At 40.3% G+C, this 21573-nt stretch overlaps 1 protein-coding gene across 1 annotated transcript in view; it reads left to right on the plus strand.

The window, feature by feature from the left end:
* The window catches only part of ADGRB3 (adhesion G protein-coupled receptor B3), a 646981-nt gene that overhangs the window by 389878 nt on the left and 235530 nt on the right, over positions 1-21573 (plus strand). Inside the window, exons 14-15 of the mRNA XM_045011262.1 lie at positions 12331-12477; positions 14216-14291. Coding sequence (XP_044867197.1) covers positions 12331-12477; positions 14216-14291 — 223 coding nt within the window. The remainder of the gene's footprint in view (positions 1-12330; positions 12478-14215; positions 14292-21573) is intronic.

The raw sequence follows: 21573 nt of genomic DNA on the forward strand, positions 1-21573 counted from the left end.
CCATAACTCTTTCCATTAGTTCCTCTCTACAGAATAGTTTCCGTAACTTTAATTTATATTGGCCCCCTTCTGTTTCTGCTCACTCTCTCTCTCTCTCTCTCTCGATGGGCTGATCAGAGCTGAACTGCACATTTTATTCAAAGTGAGATTGTACCATTGACATATATAATGACAAATGGTATTCTTCTTCTCTGTAGGCCCAATGTCTAGTTAGTCTGTTTTACTAACTCTGTGCATTGCAGTTGTTTTATTAAATTGTACATAATAACACTTAACATCTTCTCCTTAGTTAATTTAGAACCCAGCAATGTGTACTAATTATTCTTTCTAAATACTATTATTTACTATTTGTATTGTGGTAGTGCCTGGATGTCCAATTAGGGAGTGGGGCCCCACTGTGCTATGCACTACACACATAATCTAAATAAACAATGTGCATTACCTTGGAAATTAGATGTTCTGGTGCCTTAGGATAACATTTGTTGAGAATCCCTTAGTGAATCTTAATCCATTTTATCTCCTCTCTTGAAAACATTTTTTATAAATGTGCAGGAGGAAGGATGGAGTTGAGGTTTAAAACAGGACCAAGACTGAGTATCAGAGAGGTAGGTGTGTTAGTTTGTATCCACAAAAACAATGAGGAGTTCGGTGGCACCTTAAAGACTAACAGATTTATTTGGGCATAAGCTTTCATCAGTAAAAAACCCACTTCTTCAGATCTGAAGAAGTGGGTTTTTTTGCCACCGGACTAAGACTGAGAAGATCTGGGTTTCTCTTCATAGTTCTGCCAAAGATTTATTGTGTGTGAACTTGGCCAAGTCCCTTTATCTCTCTGTGCTTTGGTTTACCCATCAGTAAAATAAGGGTGATAATTACCTGTCTTGTAGGGACTCTATGTTTTTATTAACTGTTGTGTGCAAAGTGCTTTGAGATCATAGGATGACTGGTAGTATGTAAATGCAAAGTATTATTTCATTATTATTAACAGACATGAGCAGAGCAGGAAAGATGGTCCACCTGCCCCCATCCTCATTGCCTTACTGGACTAGACAGCAGCCAGTCCAGAGCTCAAGGTCCCAGTAGCATTAACTCCCCAACAAATATGGAGCAGAGCAGTCTGTCAATGACCAACAGTCCCCAGATACCACTCTCACCATCCAACATCAGCAGCCAAACCAGAGGGAGAAACCCTTCACAAGCCCAGCTTCCTGACATCACCTAAAACAAACTGCTGTGCAAGTTTACGCCCTGGATGTCTCTCCACCTGCCTCTATCACAGATCACATCCCCTTTTGTTGCTCTTCCTTGCCATCACACACCACCTCTCCCTTGTTCCCTCCTTCCTCATACCCTTCCTGCTCGCCACACTTCCTATGACACCATTTCTGCCCTCCCCATCTCTGGCCTTTTGGCTGTGCTGAACTCCTTCACCACCATGTCACCTCTGCCCCGTACTCCACCAGCTCCAAATGTTCCCCCAGCCCTCCTTTCCTCAGAAAAGGAAATAATAATCATTATCGTAAGAACATAAGTACAGCCATACTGGGTCAGACCAAAGGTCCATCTAGCCCAGTATCCTGTCTTCTGACAGTGGCCAATGCCAGGTGCCCCAGAGGGAATGAACAGAACAGGTAATCATCAAGTGATCCGTCCCCTGTTGCCCATTCCCAGCTTCTGGCAAACAGAGGCTAGGGACACCATCCCTGTCCATCCTGGCTAATAGCCATTGATTGACCTATCCTCCATGAACATACCTAGTTCTTTTTTGAACCCTGTTATCATCACCACTTTTATTCAACACCATTGCTATTTTAGAAATAAATCATTAGTGCCAGGATACATGCACAACAAATCTAAGGAATGATGATTTTATCACTGTAACCCTGATTTTCCTATCCACCCAAGGCACCCTTGTCCATAGACTGTAAGACATTGGGGATGGGAAACGTGGCCTGTTATTTGTCTGCATGATGCTCGGCATGTTTTTGGGTGCTCTGTAAATAAATACATCTTATGCTGTTCACATTTTATTTAAGATGTACCTCATTTTGCTTGCAATATTGCTCCTTAAACCATGCACCTCATTTCAAGACTAGAACATACAAATTCAGTTTTTGGTTGATCTGAATAGAACCATACATAAATGGATACTTTTAAACTTCAGTTTGCAAAGAATTTCTCATTACAATGATAAATATTTAGTACTTACAGACTGCTTTACTCTTCTATTAATCTGCCCAACATTCTGTGATCTAGATAGGAAGTAACTTGCAAATGGGAAAAGTGACCCTTTTGGTCACTCAGCACCTTATCCTGATGAATGTGCATATTATTTTTCTTCCAAAACCCTTCTCCCTTTCCTTGATGACTACCTCAAAGTATTTTTGGCTCCACTCTCTCCTTCTCTGTTCACATCCAGGCAATTGCTACATCTTGCTGCTGTTTCCCTTTGAATTCTCTCATTCCTCAGGACCCCCATTACCAAGTGACTTGTCCAAGGCCACAGAAGAAGTCAGTGTCTGAGCCAGAATTTAAACTCAGCAATTCCTGATGCCAAGTTCTGTGTTCAAACCTGTAGAACACAATTTCTCTCTGTCTCTCTCCATCCAGTAGAGTCAGTTCATGGTATTAAAAGCAAGATACCCTGTGACTTGCATTCCTAGCAGCCTTGTATATGGACTATAGTGAGTACACCATTCCTTTACTGAAAAGGAAAATTCAGTTCCTGTTTCCATGCTAAATTTGTAGCATGAGCACAGAGTTGAGATGGATAACTAAAGACACAAAATTTGGACTGGGATCCAGATATCAAACATCTGAAATTTCTGGATTGTTTCAATTTGAAATTCAGCCTATTATGAAAGTCAGGGCCATGTGCAATCATTGGTTCAGGATCTGTACAGATACAGGGTTTGGGTCTATCAGACACATGGGAATATTCATGCTAATTACTTCTTTTAAAAAGTATAACATTACCTTCATTTTAGTCTGTTCATAGATTGATACCTGTATCTAAAAATACCTGATAATGTCATTTCAGATGATGATGGAGGTGTTCATCAGTAAAATCCAGATCCATTTATGAGCCTTCTCTTCTGTTACCCTTCTCTCTGGGTGATATCATGTTTCTGTGGATTCTATGTTGATAATTTCCAAACATATTTTTCTACCACAGACCTCACGCTCTCTGACAAGTCCTGCATCTTTGCCTGTCTTTCCACTATATCATCTTGTTGACTGGATGACCAGTCAACACCTTAACCCTGATGAATGTGCATATGATTTTTCTTCCAAAACCCTTCCTCCGTCTTCCTTTCCTTTATGACTACCTCAAAGTCATTTTCAGCTCCACTCTCTCCTCTGCTCACATCCAGGCAATTGCTACATCTTGCTACTGCTTCCCTTTGAATTCTTTCGTTCCTCAGGACCCCCATTACCAAGACTTTAATCCATATTCTAATCCTCACCCACTTATTGAAAACTCTTGCTCTCTGGCGTCTCTCTCTCTTCAGTCTATCCAAAATGCAACTGTCAGGATCCTTTTCCTGTCCTGCTGCTCTAACCATCTCTCCCACCACCTGGCTCCACAGTTGCCAACTTTCACATGGTAAATAAGCACCCCGACTTTCACAATAATCCAAAAATCAAGCTAATCTCATTTCAAAACAAAGCCAATCCCTAAGAATCACAACACTCTATGTGTCTAGATCCCCCCGGCATGCAGTCTGGGACTGTGGTGGGCCTGCTGTGCACCCCTGACTCTCTCCCTCCATTGTCCCTGCTTGCCGGGAGCCGATCAAAAAAAAAGATGCAACAAGCTACAAGAAGCAACAAGCAACAAGCCAAACAAGCAACACGCAATAAACCAAAAACTAGACAACAAGCAACTCACAAGTCAATTAAGCCAAAAACAAGCCGAATTTCTGTGTTTCTTTCATGGGTTTGGCATGTCTTCCTGGCTCCCTTCCTTTTGTCTATAAAGTTCAAGCTCTTCTTAAATGTCAAGGCATTCTAGAGTCCTACACCAACCTAAATATTAGACATTGTTTCCTCCTAAACTCCTAAAGATGGGGCCCCAGGGCTTTCTTTTATTCTATTTTTGCCTTTACCATGGCTCCTTGCACATAGAAAAACTTTCCACTTAATGTACGACAGGCCCCCAATCACTCCTTATTTCAGAAGCTTCCTGCAGGAAGAACTTTACCTACCATGAAGATACATCCCTCTGTGATTGCCTGTGTGGAGCTTGTTTGTATGTAATGAGTTTATTATACTGTATATTCTTCATGCTCATGCCTTAAGCTTGTGAGTTGGAAAAGAGAGGATGTTCTTTGTATGTCACATTGACCAGCAGTAAAGAGCCATATTCACCTATGGGGAGCACAAATAATAAATGATTAATAATAGTGTCCCCCAAAATGCTGATATTATTTTTCTAAGTGTCTGAAGTGAGTTTAAGGGCTATGCAGTGGCAGCGTCTGGAACATAACATTTAGCAGTGGTGCCATGACCATTTGTATATCACTAATTCTTCCCCAGAGATTGAGATTTAATAGTTTCCATCTTTTGAAATCGTCTTTTATTTTTCAGACAGTAAAACATGTATTGTCTACAACAACCTTAGCCTATAATTTGTTTAATTCTAAGATAAGATAAATTTTTAATTTTCCACTTTGTTTTCCTTGAACAAGACAGATTTGGAGAGAAAGGGAGGATTTACGATTTTGCCCAATTGATTTTACAACCTAGTACCTTACCAAGGTTATTTTTGATCTCTAGATTTTTCATCAGAACAAATGTGGGATCTTTAACCACTAAGAGAATGCAGCTACAATAAACTGTCAGTTCACAAGTCTTCTCAAATGAATGCATTTGTGAGCTTGACTAATAAATAGTAAAAGATAGCATAGCTCGATTCTGTTGAATCACTAAAGCACACATAAAAGGAAAAGGGGCATGCTTGACTTGTAGCCTATGAAAATGTATTTAGTTTAATTACATGAATAATAGCAAGAATTCCAGCATTTATTAAATGTATCCTGATCACTGCCTTCAGTTGTGTTGCCTTTTAACCTGAGCTAAATATTATACCTACCACATTATCGCTGTGCCAGTTTATTGCTGACATGTGTTATAGTCATGTTTAGCTGTGGGCAACTATGTGACCTTTCATGCATGTTAATTAGTCTTCAGATATTTTTAAAGGCTATAGCACTTTGTAAGTACAAAGTAAAATTGAGTCATCTAAGTCTGTGGTTCTCATCTCTGTGATATGTATGTTGTTTTACCTAAAGGTAGGCATCAAACACCTTTCATCCCCATCACAATGACTCTCTAGAGAGCTCCATATGGAAGTATTTACAGAGCACATGTATGGTGCTTTCTTAAGCATTTTTCTCTGATTGGGATATCGTTAAACATCATATTGACGTGTTCACCAGAATAAAATTACACTCTCCCATCGCTGTATTGGCTGTTCGGTACTAACAGCAATAAGAAGTTTCTTATTCTTAGTCATGAAGGGTTCAGTGTGGCATTTAAGGCACAGCTCTGTGTTAGCTATCCAGCCCCTGAAGTAAAATTCCTCCCAGAATTCTCCTGCTCTCAGAGGGATTCCATCCCACTCACTCTTAGTCCCCCTTGGCCAATGCACAGGGGTGAAGGACTTTGGCTCTGGCAGTTCTATACCCCTACCCATGGCCTATGGGATGTCTTGTTCTAAGGATTGCATTTAGGGATAACATTTGTGAGGCACTACTGCTCAGGGACACCAGGAGTGGGCAAAGATCTCTTAGTGCCCTCCCCTCCTTGCATACTCATGGAGCAGCAGGGCATATGTCATGTCTTCTTGATTTAGGACCAGACTATGTGTGGATACTCATAAAGAGCAGATTTGTTGGAAAGAAAAGTGATTTTTTTCCTACATAAACTCATTGCTGACCATAGATGAACTTTAAATACAACACGGAATACTATACTGTATACTGCTATGATATTTCATCTTGTGTGCGCTGTTCTATGAGTGAATATTACACTAGGTAGTTCTACATAGTTCCATTCAAGCACTGGGTTCCATCACACCTCAACCCCTCTGACATATATGACTTCATGATATTTGGGGCAATCTCGAGCAGAATTATTTTTGTGATATTCTTTGTGATAAATAGTTTGTGACTTTGGTCCTCAGTCATTGCTGGTACAGATCATGAACTGACAAATGTCACAGTCTAGAAAATGCATAAATTAGCTGAAGATTTCTGAGAGGTGCAACTATGGCACAGTTGACTGGGCTAAACCTTGTTACCCTGAATTTTCCCCTGCCACACTAGTAGCCTATTATGTGTTTCACTGTTTTGACATTAACCTTGAAGTGGACATTGGCATGGGAGAATTCAAACAATTTTCGATATGATCAGGTAATCTGTTTGAGTTGGAATCTGTGAAGAATATAAAAAGGGGACTACACACATGGCAGGTACATGGCTAGTGAGCGTTGTTATAATGTTATTATGTTACATGTGAATAGATAGAGTATGAAAGTCTTTATCTGATTAATCAATTAATTGTGAACCGTGAACACACACATGTGCAAAAGTACCCCAAATATGTGATTCTCTGTAACTATAGGTTACACATCAATCATGTCAAGGGATCAGGCCCTCCCACAAGCAAATCTACATGAATAAAATTTGACAAGCACATAGAGGAGGAATGCAAAGAGGATCACCAGGACTACTGGTATGCAGAGATCCATAGCATATCCAGAGATCCACAAATGGGTCTCCCCGAGAAGCAGATTTCACCATTACAGATTATCACAGAATGCCTTTAAAATGAAAGGTTTGAGGCAGGGAGCTAAGTGGATATGGTAAATCTGCTATGAATATCATCTTTAATATACTCATCTGGCTTTTTGATGATGTGCTAAAGAGGACTTTGCTCCCTGTATATCCAGGGTGAGCTGAGTGGAATGAGCTTATTTATTCAGCAAAGGAAATAAGAGCTTACATGAGAGGTCAGCAGAATAATTCTAAAATTTATAAATATGTTTCCAATTGAGGCATATTTATTTCTAAATACAGACATTTTTACAGGAAAAAAATCTGTAAAAAAATACAGATTTGGTGTTCTGAAGTTTAATGCAATAGTGCTTTTATATGTTGTATACTGAACATGTATTGATGGCAGATCTATTAAGTTTTCCTTGAAACATATGCATGGATACTTAGATGGTGCAACACCCCTGAACTCAGAAAACAAAACCAATTGGTATTATCAACTCAGGTTTGTTGAATGCAGAAAAAAACATATATCTAGTATGCAGTAGGTGAGCAAGTCAGGAAGGGGCAGGAAAAGAGGAATGATGGAAGAATTATAAACAACCTTCCTTCCAGTTTTGCTTATTCTTAAAAGCAAAATATAGAAACTTTCCTGGAAAGTTTTGGTTCTCAAACTACTATGAAGCTGCTATCCCCTGGCATAAGTCCCAGACAGGTCTAGTTTGAGAACCAGTTTGGTACTCAAACAGCAGAAAAGCGAAGCTCTTCCTGAATTTGGCACTAATTTAGAGTAATATATTTGGAAGGACAACTTGTTCTTTTCAATATATTGTACTGGGCATATGTATGCTTTACTTCAGCCTCAGGATATTGTTACCTTTCTTTAGCTATTTTTGACTGTGCTCATCTACTTATAGTAGTATTGTCAAGTGAACTCTGTTCTATGTGGGTGAAATTCACCTCTGTGTAGGGGTAAAGTACAAAGTTGTGCACTACTAAAATCTCTCAAGCTCTGATATGGGAGTTAAATGGAACTTAAGAATTGTACAGACCTTGTGCTGTCCTTCTACACATGAGTAAAATTTACCTAACCATTTTCCCTCATTAAATATACTGTGTCAATGCACCAATGCATTGTAGAATGATGAGCCCCCAGTCTCCTCTAATTTATTCCTGTGTAAATCAGTGGAATTGAGAAGAGAATCAGGCCCAATGTTCTCCACTCTGTTTAAAAAGTAATAACAGCTGGAAAATTCAGAACCAGATTTCAAATATCCCATCTAGAGGTATTTCGATCTGGGGCTTTGTTTTCAGCCCCTGATAGAGCTAGAGACCAATTTTGAAATGTTGATTTAGATCCAGGTTTAGATTCTGAATTCTGCTGCTGAAAGTTGAGGTTGTAGTTTGGGTCCATGGGCAGAATTCCTTAGACCAGGGGTTCTCAACCTTTTTCTTTCTGAGCTCCCCCACACCCAACCCCCCAACATGCTATAAAAACTCCACGGCTCACCTGTGCCGCAATAACTGGTTTTCTACATATAAAAGCCAGGGTGGTGTTAGGGGGTAGCAAGCAGGGCAATTGCCAGGGGACCCATGCCACAGGGGCCCCAGTGAAGCTACATTGCTGAGGCTTCATCTTAAACCCCGGGTGGTGGGGCTCAGGGACCTGGGCTTCAGCCTCATGCAGTGGGTCTTCGGCTTTCTGCCCTGGGCCCCAGCAAGTCTAATGCTGTCCTTGCTTGGAGGCTCCCCTGAAACCTGCTCAAGGCCCTCTAAGGGGCCATGGACCCCTCATTGAGAACTACTGCCTTAGACTATCTCTGTAGTATGACCTAAGGATTTGAGTCCCCTGCTCGCTTACACATAACTGTGGTAGCTCTCATTAAGCTAGCACAAGTATAATTAGCAATGTAGCCATGATAGCACAGGCAGAAGCAGCAGAGGCATGGTTTATCTAGGCCAATTGTTATGTACCCGCCTAAAACTGGTGCCTATGGGTATATGTAAGTATTATGTGTACAAACCAAAATAACGATTGGCCCACATCATTAACAGAAAAATCTTTGTGCTAGAGAGCAATGTATACTGTAGATTATGATAACAATGCATAAACTATATATGAGGACTTCTCATATTGTAAGTTAAATTATTACTCCTCAAGCCGGTGCTTCCATACTTTTGTTCTTCTGGGACCCAGATCTTTTTTTTCTTTTCTTTTGTTCTACCTTCTTTTCTTTCTTTTTTTTTCTTCTTATTTGTTGTATATTTTTTTACTAAACTTTTTATTGAATATTATAACTATTTGGGACGGTACATAATTGTTGTATTTCTTGGGATTTTATATACATTTTACCCTTCTATATAAGTTCAAGAAAAATACCCCAGGGTGTCTGAATTTCCATTGGTGTCATTTTTTTGTTTTATAAACTTAGCATTCAGGTCATGAGGTTTTGTTTTGGTGATTAAAAAAGTACATGTTGCTTTTGTTTCTACTGAACAGAGTGCTGAAGTCAGAAAATTTGGATATAAAAGTATGTGGTAATTGCAGCACTAAATAATTCAGGTGCCAGTAGCTGGATCATCATTCCTAATGCAAATATAACATACAGAGAACACGATAAAATAGAGTGAATAAAATGTCATTCTGTTTTATTCTCTGTGTAGGATACTTATGTAAGGAAATGACATTTGAGTTCCTGGTATGTGAATGACCTGGCACCTGAATTACATGCAGGCTTCCCTAAATGCCCCTCTGATTTCAACACTCACATCACAGTAAACAGTTATTTTTTATGCTGCAGATTAAAATTGAGTCTGAGAACACTGAAGCATCATTTCACAATGGAAATGCAGCTGGTCGTGCTCCAAGATCTCTGTGATGAGTCACATATTAATATTCAATGTGGATGAAATTTAGTTTTAGAATTAAAATATGATGTACCGCAGTGCTGAAGATTTGTTACTGTACAGAATGTGGTGCCCCTTTATGTATCCTGCGGGTATCTTAATAGGGACTGAACTTAATAGGGCCTCTGTCCGGATTCTAATGAACTATGTACCCATATCTCCATTGTCATAGCTGACATTAATGGACACACATTATGTGTAGTCTCGGCAAAGTGGCTAAAGAATGACAGGGCTTGATGTGATCTGATCATCTACACTGATCCCTACAGATAATCCTTTCAGAACAAGGCTGTGGCTTGTTCACAATTGAGCTTGCATGGCTGTTGCCTGCTTTCTGGCTAAGCAGAGAATTTCATTCTCCAGAGTATAGATCTGGCAACTTTCACAAAATTAAACTGAGAGCTTTTTATGTGGTTGGTTTTTATTTTTAGGGAAAGAACAACTGGTCTAAACCACATATAGGATTATTTTGTATTATGAAAGCCATTAACTGAATGTTTAACTTGTGTATTATTAACCGCTTATCCTTAATGGCTGTTTTGGAGTCTTTGTGTCTGAGAGGTACTTAAGTATCATGATAGTGGGCTGAGTTAAAAATATATAGATAGAATCCAAAGAAATATAGTCCTTGACCTTTAACATTTCACCACTTCTAAAATGATTTTCTGTCCTGCGGAATGAATTCCATTGAATAACATTGATTTCCTGTTTTGTTTTGTTTATCTGAAAAATGAGGAACAGCCTTTCTGATGCACAGATGAAATAGTATAACTTCAGAATGATAGCCAGACAGATACTCTGTGACTAAAATAAGAATATGTGTTAAGGAGTGTGACCATGTTAATTGTATTACATGTAAAAAGCAACAGAGTCCTGTGGCACCTTATAGACTAACAGAAGTATTGGAGCATAAGCTTTCGTGCGTCTGACGAAGTGGGTATTCACCCATGAAAGCTTATGCTCCAATACGTCTGTTAGTCTATAAGGTGCCACAGGACTCTTTGTCGCTTTTTACAGATCCAGACTAACACAGCTACCCCTCTGATGTATTACATGTATTTACTTTTGGAAACTAAATAAACATAGTTTTAAATTGGTTTGCTGTAAATTAAACTCTCTAATTAGGCTCCAATAACCAGGAAAATTTCCTTTATACAAGATTAATGTATTTAATATTGGAATTATAAAGTATGTGAAAAAATATGCAATCCATTTTATGCTCCAATAATTCTGAAACATCTGAACTCTACCTTCTCCCCACTACACACAAACACACATGCCAACCAAAATTTGACAAGGAAAAACATTCCTCTAGGGCTGTGAATTTATATGCCAAATTGTAACCTAGAGACGATTTTAACTGTCACAATAAACCCCTGGTGATAGTTTTATAACAGAGAGCCCGGAAGAGCCTTGAGTACAACCTCACTAATGTGATGCTATAATACATAACCACTCTAATTTGGAACTAAGAGCCAGTTGTCAAATAATACATTTGTGGAGCTGGTAATGTTAACTTATTTTTCCTTTAAAATGAAATCCACTTATGAGATGCTTAATAGTTTCCTACTTTAATTTTGCTGCTGTGATTGTCTTTCTCTTTAACTCCTCTATGGAACACTTGCAGTGAAATCAATATGCAAATCACGGAATTGACCTCATGTGCAAATTGCACCAACTCTATTATCTCTGTCATAAATTAATTAGGAAAAGCATTGCACTAGAAATGCTTATCATCATGGTTTACATTAGGAATGGAGCTACCTCCAAACAGATTGCTTATCATCTCTCTGAATGTGCATAAAGACTTGCATCACTGTCAGATGATTAAAAGTAGCCTGAATCTTACTAGACATTGACAGTGTTGCCATGGAGTTGCACTCAGATTTCAAGGCAAAGATAAAACTGATTTCTAGATAAAAAATGAGTTAAAAACAGAAAGAAAACTAAGATGGGTAAACAAAATTCCAAATTGCCTATTATAAGGTTTGTCTTTCTTTCTGTTCAGCTCAGTGATGTTATGTATATTTAGTTGTGGTTTTTTTAGTTTAAAAAACTCATACAATAAATATTTCATGGTGAGGAATTGTTGTTTTAAGGGAAACTGATCATGTGGTATATTTTGTTATTCTGCTTTGTATGGAAACAACAGTAGCTTTAGTATATGAATCTCTTTAATGGATCTGTCGCCAGATATTTTTGTGCCTGTGCAGGGGATAGAGGAACTGTTATTGCTTCATTAGCCTGATTCTAGCAGTTATTGCTCCCAAAGCAATTTGAAGCATCCTCTTCCTTGTACTGTCACATTTAATAATTTCAGAATTTGCTCTGAAGACACAGCTCAGATATGTGCTTACATGTGAATTTCAGGGTATGAGCCAGCGCATTCAATAATCCTTGTTAAGAGAGTTAACATAAACCTGGCTGACAAGTGATAGAATCAATGCCATAACAGTAATCCACAGTAGAACTATCTAATAAATTGAAAATAAAGTGTGTGGTCCCAGTTAATATCCTTATAAATTTTCATTTTATATTAAATACATTATTGTACATTTTTGTTACTACTTTACTGTTATGACCTCTTAATAATGCTTTGAGGTGTAAAACACATTTTATTTGATTTTATGATTTCTCTTAATAGTGGCTAGCATTCAGAAGCTTCCTGCAGCATCTGTTTTAACAGACATCAATTTCCCAATGAAAGGAAGGAAAGGAATGGTTGACTGGGCACGAAACTCAGAAGACAGAGTTGTCATTCCAAAAAATATCTTCACTCCAATGTCATCAGGTAAAGAAGCATTCAGGTATTATATTTTATTAGAGGATAAGTGTATATTTAATAGTTAGACTGAGGAAACTGGGAAGTATGGACTCATCTAGCTAGTACTTAATGTCCTAGTTCTTTTGCTAACAATCTTTAAAATGGGTCTTATAATAATAATAAAAATACTTACCCAGCCTTAAATATATGTGGTGAATCTTAATTAAGGTAGGTAAAGAACTTTCAGATTCTTGGACAAAAGATCCTGTAGAAATGCAAAGTATTTGCTTCATTGTATTGCCAATATTTTCAATATTCAGTATTAATTCATGTCAGGCAAAATCTTGGGATCCAGCTATTCTGCACAGTGCTCTCCTTGCAAACGTATGTTCATAGATGACTTAAAGCTATTCTATGCATTGCCCTGGTCCTACAATCGCTGTGATAGCAGGACCAATCTTCCTCTACCAAATTAGAATATCCTAAAGGCTGATCTGACTTGTACTGGCTAATCCTCCCCAGAGTAGTTACACAGGTTTTAGGGACAATATATACTAGTGGTGCAGTGCAAATAAGCCACATTAAAGTATCTGCCCCCTTCATATTAAAAAATGCCCTCTAAAGATGGTTTCTCTGGATATATCAGAATGAAGACAAATACATTGGAAAGCACTGACAGAGTTTGCTACATACTGATGGATCTTATTAAAGAGCAATTCTAAGTGGATGATAGGGTATGGATCACTTGATTCATCTGTTCTGTTCATTTCCTCTGAAGCACCTGACAATGGCAGAAGACAGGATACTGGGCTACATGGACCTTTGGTCTGACCCAGTATGGCCGTTCTTATGTCTGATATGTTCTAACATTATAAACAGAGTTCTGCAGAATATATTTCACAACAATGATGATTAGGGCCTTACCAAATTCACGGTCCATTTTTGTAAATTTCACAGTTATAACATTTTCATGACTTCAGATACTTAAATTTCACGGAGTTGTAAAAAAGCATCAATATGTATTGAAAAACAGAAAAATATAAACATGTAAAGCCCTTAAGTCAGCATTTCTCAAACTGGGGGTCCTGACCCAAAATGGGGTTGCAAAGCTATTGTAGCGGGGTCGCAGTATTGCCACTCTTACTTCTGGGCTGCCTTCAGAACTGGGCAGCTGGAGCGCGGCAGCTGCCAGACAGGTGCTGAGTTCTGAAGGCAGCGCCACCACCAGGAGCAGCGCAGCCTTCAGAGCTGGGTCCCCAGCCAGCAGCCGTTGCTCTCTGGCCACCCAGCTCTGAAGGCAGTGTCACCACCAGCAGCAGCGCAGAAGTAAGGGTGGCAGTACTACTATGCCTACTTCTGTGGTGCTCCGGGTAGCGGCACTGCGTTCAGACCTGGCACGTGGCCAGCAGCCCCAGCTCTCCAGCCACTCAGCTCAGCAGCACAGAAGTAGACGTGTCAATACTGCGATCCTTCTACAATAGGCTTGAGACCCCCTTTTGAGTTGGGACTCCCAGTTTGAGAAACACTGTGTACTTGTATATACTTTTACTCTATAGTATAAAAGAGTATAGTACACGGTAAAAGTACACAAAAGACCAGATTTCATGGGGGAGAGCAGATTACATGTCTGTGATGCATTTTTCATGAGTTTGGTAGAGCCCTAATGATGATTTCTTTAAAAATAAAACATATATTGGAATGATAAATACTATCCATAGAGGCATGTGCTGACTAAGATATTTTTAACTTTTATTTCTTATTTTAGAACTAGATGAATCCACTGTATTTGTGCTTGGAGCAGTGCTGTACAAAAATTTAGAACTTATTTTGCCCACTTTAAGGTAAGAAACTATTAAGATATGCAACATAAATTACATTACTTCAGGGACATGACTGTAGGAAATCTCAAGGTGAAATCAGTCAACAAGGGCCATATTTGTTTATGTAGTTTTTTATAGTATATTATAAACTTTTTACAACTATTATTTAAAAAAATAAAATTGTCTTTCTTTAATGCATCATTGTGTATACTATGTTAATGATTTGTTAATCATATTGCTATATTGTAAATGTTTTTTCTGAACTTTAGCTTGGGGGGCTGGGGCTGGGGTAGGAAGGAAGTTTCCTTTGTAAGTATGTAAGCTGATGGATAATTGTAAAAAATACTCAGGCTTCATGTACTTGTACTTAAAACTGCTGCTCATCAGTTTAGTGAAAGTGCTGTAGCAAAGATATACTGATTGTGCCTGGCCTCACTTTCACGAAAGCCACCACCGTTAGCTTCCAGATATGTTTTCAATTAAATTGCATTAGCAGAGGATAGTAGGGTTATATGAAGGAACTTTTTTGGAAAGAAGAAATGCATATACCTGTACAGCTCAAATACTCAAGTTCTGAGATCTGCACAAGTATCTAAATAGAAAGGGAGAGCTCACTTTACTCCCAGGCAGCCTAAAATACTAGAAACCAATATTCTCTCTTTTCTTCCAGCACCATTGAATCAAATACCTCCATGTTTTCAGACAGTCTTACGTGCAGTAGCTACTACTGATATCTTTTTTGTTTCACAATCAATCAATGAACATTGTTTCATAATAGTTATTAGTGAAGTAGAAACCCCAGATACTTTTCTCTCTCTTGCCCAGAGTTGGAGTGAAATCATGACCAAAAGGAGATAGGAGAAAAATATGCAGATTTTTTTTGCCAATGATAATCTGAAAAAAAAAAAAGAAGAAAAAAGAGGTTAGTCCTGAAGAAAATAGCTTCCCAATTAAGTTCTAATGTGTTCTGCACTTGTAGTGGCTAGCCACTATTTTTTTAGGGTAGAAATCTCTACGCAGTGCACCATTCTCTTGGCCCCTCGATACCTTAATTAACTAAATGTCTACCTCAAATGTCAGGACATTGCCACCTAGAGAAGTACTCTTAAGGAACCATTCACACTTATGGTACTGCATAAAGAATAAATCATACTGTTCTCAAATTTTGGTGAACATTTTTCTATTTGGCATGCTAACTCCTGAAACCAGGAAAGAAGCCAGGAAGAGTTGTTTATGGCAGCAGTTTCTCTCTATTATTCCACACGCTGAGATATAAAGCCAAATGACTATCATATTCAGCTGTCTCTGGAATACCTTAGGGAAAGTCTGCCAGCCACGGAAGAGCATCAAGGTGGCCATGAATCATTCAAACTTTTATTTTATAAAGAGCTATCAATGGCCAGGCCCTGTCAGCACTCCTAGCTTCTTAATTTTAATTTATAGAAAACAAGTCTGGACTACAGAAGTCCATCCATCTGCACATTCAAAACTATTCAGGGCACTCCTCTCTGTACTCTGGATGGATAGGAATTAATGATTCATTGCTTCCCCCATTGAGGTTGATGACAAAAATCCTAAACTGCTAGACTTCTTAGGTGAGTGATTGGGTCCTAAATGTATAGTGAACAGGGCATTGTGAGTCTTGAAAGAAGTACAGCTATTTTGCATGTGATTTTTGCCATTGACTCTGCTACTTTCAGCTGGTTCTTGGCTTCCACAGCAAGCTGACCTCTCCTCTGAACAACTGACCAGCCTTCCATAAAAAGTGAGCTTCCAGGCCTGTGTGGCTTGGTGCTCTGTCTTTATTTATAAATAAAGCCTTTAGAACTGAAGATGAGATGATACAGTTATCTCCCGATGCCCCACAGTGTGTTCTGTGTAAATAGAGTCAACTTTTGAGCTGCCCATATTGTGATACAAATTCTGCAAACGTGGTATTGTGGATTAAGTTTGTGTATGCGCATCAGGAATAAAAACCTAGTATGTGTATAAGACCTTCTGAATGAGGGCATTAGTATCTTATGTACATTGTTGCACTTCATCAGTATTTATTGTGAGCAGCGAACAGAGGACAGAGAAACAGAGGAAGTTTGCCTGGGAACCATCTGAGAGTAGCTAAGGTGAGTGCTGTATTAGGGGATTGTGTTGTGATCTGGTGGGGTGAATATCCGAGTGTTTGTCTGTTGTGACCATTTGTTTGACTAGAACTAGTTGCAGGGACTGTTTGATGGTGTGCTTGTTTGTTTGAAAAGTGTGACTGACCGTGTGTATGTGTGTGTGTGTGTGTGTGTGTGTTTGTTTATTTGTTTGAAAAACGTGAATTGGGAGGCCTTGAGTGGTTGATTAGAGGGAAGGCTTTGAGCTGGGCCAACTGCTTCTAGCCTGCAGCCTTATAAAAAGGCAGCCAGTTCGGAACTGAGTGAGCAGCAAATAGAGGACAGGCAAACAGAGGAAGTTTGCCTCGGGGGAGTTTCCACAGAGTGTCTTTGCCTTTCAGGCTTCTGTGAAAAGTAAATACAACATTTGAGGATGCTTTTAGAAGGAAGACATGGATAATGAGCGATCAGCTGTTGTGACCTGCACAGGATGTTTGTCTTTCTCCCAGAGGATAGAAGTGACTTCATCGTACAAAGTGCAAACTGGTCTCCATATTAGAAGAGAAGGTTAAAGGACTAAAGAAGCAAGTATCAACCTTGCGTTGCATCAGAGAAAATGAAGTCAGCATTTGGTTCTGGAGGCACAACATGCCGAAGAATCAGAGAGGGCAGTGCAGAACGGGGAAAAATTGGCAGAATGTGACCTCCAGAAAAAGAATGAGGACAAACCATGTACCCCCTATGCAGCTAGAGGTAAGATCAGGCTCTCTGCACAGGTACTACCACAGAGAATGATTTGGAAGAGCCATCTGAGGGAAGGGATCAGAAGGAGACCCCATCGACTAGAAGGCATGAGATGCATTGTTCTAGGGATGGGGGTTCCACAACCTCCACTCCCATGAGGAGGAGACAGGTGGTGTTGGTTGGGGACTGCCTCCTAAGAGGGACAGAGTCATCCATCTGCCGACTAGACTGAGAGACTCGAGCAGTGTGCTGCTTGCCTGGATGTGATGGAGTGTCTGCGGAGACTGATCAAGCCCTCGGACCTCTACCCCTTCCTACTTCTCCATGTGGGCACCAATAATACTGCCAAGAATGACCTTGAGCAGGTCACTGCAGACTACATGGCTCTGGAAAGAAGGATAAAGGAGTTTGAGGCACAATTCATGTTCTCGTCCATCCTCCCCGTTGAAGGAAAAGGCCCAGGTAGGGACTGTTGAATTGTGGAGGTAAATGCATGGTTGCACAAGTGGTGTTGGAGAGAGGGCTTTGGATTCCTCGACCATGGGTTGTTGTTCTGGGAAGAAGGATTGATAGAAAGAGGTGGGATCCACCTAACAAAGAAAGGGAAGAGTATCTTCACAAGCAGGCTGGCTAACCTAGTGAGGAGGGCTTTAAACTAGGTTCGCCAGGGGACAGTGACCTAAGCCCTGAGGTAAGTGGGGAAGTGGGATACCGGGAAGAAACACAAGGAGGAGGGCGCAACATTGAGGCCTCCTGATTCATACTGAGAAAGTAGGGCAATCAGCTAGTTATCTTAGGTGCATGTACATGAACGCAATAAGCCTGAGAAACAAACAGGAAGAATTGGAAGTCCTGGCAAGGTCAAAGAACTATGATGTGATTGGAATAACAGAGACTTGGTGAGGTAGCTCATGTGACTGGAGCACTGTCATGGATGGGTATAAACCATTCAGGAAGGACAGGCAGGGGAGGAAAGGTGTAGGAGTTGCACTGTATATAAGAGAGCAGTATGATTGCTCAAAGCTGCAGTATGAAACTGGAGAAAAGCCTGTTGAGAGTCTTTGGGTTAAGTTTAGAAGTGAGAGCAACAAGGGTGATGTCATGGTGGGTGTGTGCTATAGACTACCGGACCAGGAGGATGAGGTAGATGAGGCTTTCCCTGGAAAATTAAGCTAAGTTTCCAGATCACAGGCCCTGGTTCTAATGGGGGACTTCAATCACCCTGACATCTGCTGGGAAAGCAATACTGCAGTGCACAGACAATCCAGGAAGTTTTTGGAGAGTGTTGGGGACAACTTCCTGGTGCAACAACTGGAGGAACCAACCAGGGGCTGTTCTCCTCTTGACCTGCTGCTTACAAACAGGGAAGAATTGGTAGGGGAAGTAGAAGTTGGTGGGAACCTGGGCAGCTGTGATCATGAGATGGCTGAGTTCAGGATCCTGACAAAAGGAAGAAAGGAGAGTAGAAAAATACCCTGCACTTCAGAAAAGCAGACTTTGACTCCCTTAGGGAACTGATAGGCAGGATCCCATGGGAGGCTAATATGAGGGGGAAAGGAGTCCAGGAAAGCTGGCTGTATTTTAAAGAAGCCTTATTGAAGGTGGAGGAACAAACCATCCCGATGAGCAGAAAGAATAGCAAATATGACAGGCGACTAGCTTGGCTTAAGAGTGAAATCTTCAGTGAGCTTAAACACAAAAAGGAAGCTTACAAGAAATGGAAACTTGGACAGATGAGAAGGGAGGAATATAAAAATATTTGCTTGAACATGCGGAGATGTAATCAGGAAGCCCAAAACACAACTGAAGTTGCAGCTAGCAAGGGATGTGAAGGGTAACAAAAAGGATTTTGTACAAGTATGTTAGCAACAAGGAAAAGGTCAGGGAAAGTGTGGGACCCTTAATGAATGGGGGAGGCAACCTAGTGACAAATGATGTGGAAAAAGCTGACATACTCAATGTTTTTTTTGCCTCGGTCTTCACAGATGAGGGTCAGCTCCCACATTGCTGTCGTGGGAAACACAGTATGGGGAGGAGGTGAGCAGCCCTCAGTGGTGAAAGAACAGGTTAAGGACTATTTAGAAAAGCTGGACATACACAAGTCCATGGGTCCAGATCTAATGCATCAGAGGGTGCTGAGGGAATTGGCTGATGTGATTGCAGATCCGTTGGCCATTATCTTTGAAAAGTCATGGTGATCGGGAGAGGTCCTGGATGGCAAATATAGTGCCCATCTTTAAAAAAGGAAAGAAGGAGAACCTGGGGGACTACAGACCGGTCAGCCTCAACTCAGGCCCTGGAAAAATCATGGAGCAGGTTCTCAAGGAAACCATTTTGAAGCACTTGGAGGAGAGGAAGGTGATCAGGAACAGTCAACATGGATTCACCAAGGGCAAGTCATGCCTGACCAACCTGATTGCCTTCTATGATGAGATAACTGGCTCTGTGGACATGGGGAAAGCAGTGGATGTGATATATCTTGCCTTTAGCAAAGCTTTGGATACAGTCTCCCACAATATTCTTGCCAGCAAGTTAAAAAAGTATGGATTGGATGAATGGACTATAAGGTGGATAGAAAACTGGCTAGATTGTCAGGCTCAAAAGGTAGTGATCAATGGCTCGCTGTCTAATTGGCAGCTGGTATCAAGCAGAGTACCCCAGGGGTCTGTCCTGGGGCTGGTTTTGTTCAACATCTTTATTAATGAGCTGGATGATGCGATGGATTGCATCCTCAGCAAGTTTCAGATGACACTAAGGTCGGGGGAGAGTAGATACACTGGAGGGTAGGGATAGGGTTCAGAGTGGCCTAGACAAATTGGAGGATTGGGCCAAAAGAAATCTGATGAGGTTCAACAAGGACAAATGCAGAGGCTTGCACCACTACAGGCTGGGAACCAACTGACTAAGCAGCAGTTCTGCAGAAAAAGACCTGGGGATTACAGTGGATGAGAAGCTGGATATGAGTCGGCAGTGTGCCCTCATTGCCAAGAAGGCTAACGGCATATTGGGCTGCATTAGTAGGAGCATTGCCAGCAGATCGAGGGAAGTGATTATTCCTCTCTATTCGGCACTGGTGGGGCCACATCTGGAGTATTGCGTCCAGTTTTGGACCCCCTACTATAGAAAGGATGTGGACAAATTGGAGAGAGTTCAGCGGAGGGCAACTAAAATGATTAGGGGGCTGGGGCACGTGACTTATGAGGAGAGGCTGAGGGAACTGGGATTGTTTAGTCTGCAGAAGAGAAGAGTGAGGAGGGATTTGATAGCAGCCTTCAACTACCTGAAGCGGGGTTCCAAAGAGGATGGAGCTCAACTGTTCTCAAGGGTGGCAGATAACAGAACAAGGAGCAATGGTCTCAATTTGCTGTGGGGGTGGTCTAGGTTGGATATTAAGTAACACTATTTCACTAGGAGGGTGATGAAGCACTGGGATGGGTTATCTAGGAAGGTGGTGGAATCTCGATCCTTAGAGGTTTTTAAGGCCCGGCTTGACAAAGCCCTGGCTGGATGATTTAGTTCATGTTGGTCCTGCTTTGAGCAGGGCATTGGACTAGATGACCTCCTGAGGTCTCTTCCAACCCTAATCATCTTCTTCTAATCTTCTTCATACTGAAATTAGATTGCTGATACATATACAATTTATATCCATCAGCTAATCAGGTAATGGAGTGTGTTGCATTTCATTGCCTGCAGCAACTACATTCATAATTTGATCTGAAGACTCAAGGTATGACAGCAAAGACACTAGAGCTCTAAATCTTACTAATGGAATGTTCATTCAGATACAACCCTGAATCTGAAAAACTCCAACCATGTTTTATGCTAAATAACTGTATCCATTAGACACTTTCCAGAAAACTGAACTGAAACATACATTAAATTAGAATTAAAAACTAGAATTATTTGTATTGATTTGAATGGTGCTACACCAATTTATTAGGACCTGGTTATTACCTCCAGGGAGAGGTAGAGGATTCCATTCCCCTACTAATATATACCTCCTCCAGACAAGTTGTACTCTTTGAATTTCATCAACACTTAGTAAAGCAGAAATTACAGGCTTCTGACTATTTGACATTAGGGTGGGTTTTTTTATTTGAAAGCTTTTCATTTGACAATAAAAATTATCTAGTTACAGGATTTCATTCTAGTTGTTCTAATTGGCTACAATGGCACTATTTCTGGAGTAAGGTGAACAACTAGTATAAGTGTGGTGACTAGACACAATGTACAAAATAAAATTAGAAATGGCATTTGATAAGCATCCTACAATATGCTGCACTAAATGAATGACCAATGCTGCTGCCAGAAATATATTAACAACTAAACAGTGGAAATAAAGTAAAACAAAGTAATGAACCACTAGCTAAGCCAAATCAAGATTCCTTGTGGTGTGCACTGAGAGCCCAGGAATTTGGGCCCTGGCAGCATGAAAAACTAAATGACTTTGACTGGTGGGAGCT

This window comes from Mauremys mutica, chromosome 3 (genome assembly GCF_020497125.1).
Source record: "Mauremys mutica isolate MM-2020 ecotype Southern chromosome 3, ASM2049712v1, whole genome shotgun sequence".
NCBI classification, from domain to species: domain Eukaryota; kingdom Metazoa; phylum Chordata; order Testudines; family Geoemydidae; genus Mauremys; species Mauremys mutica.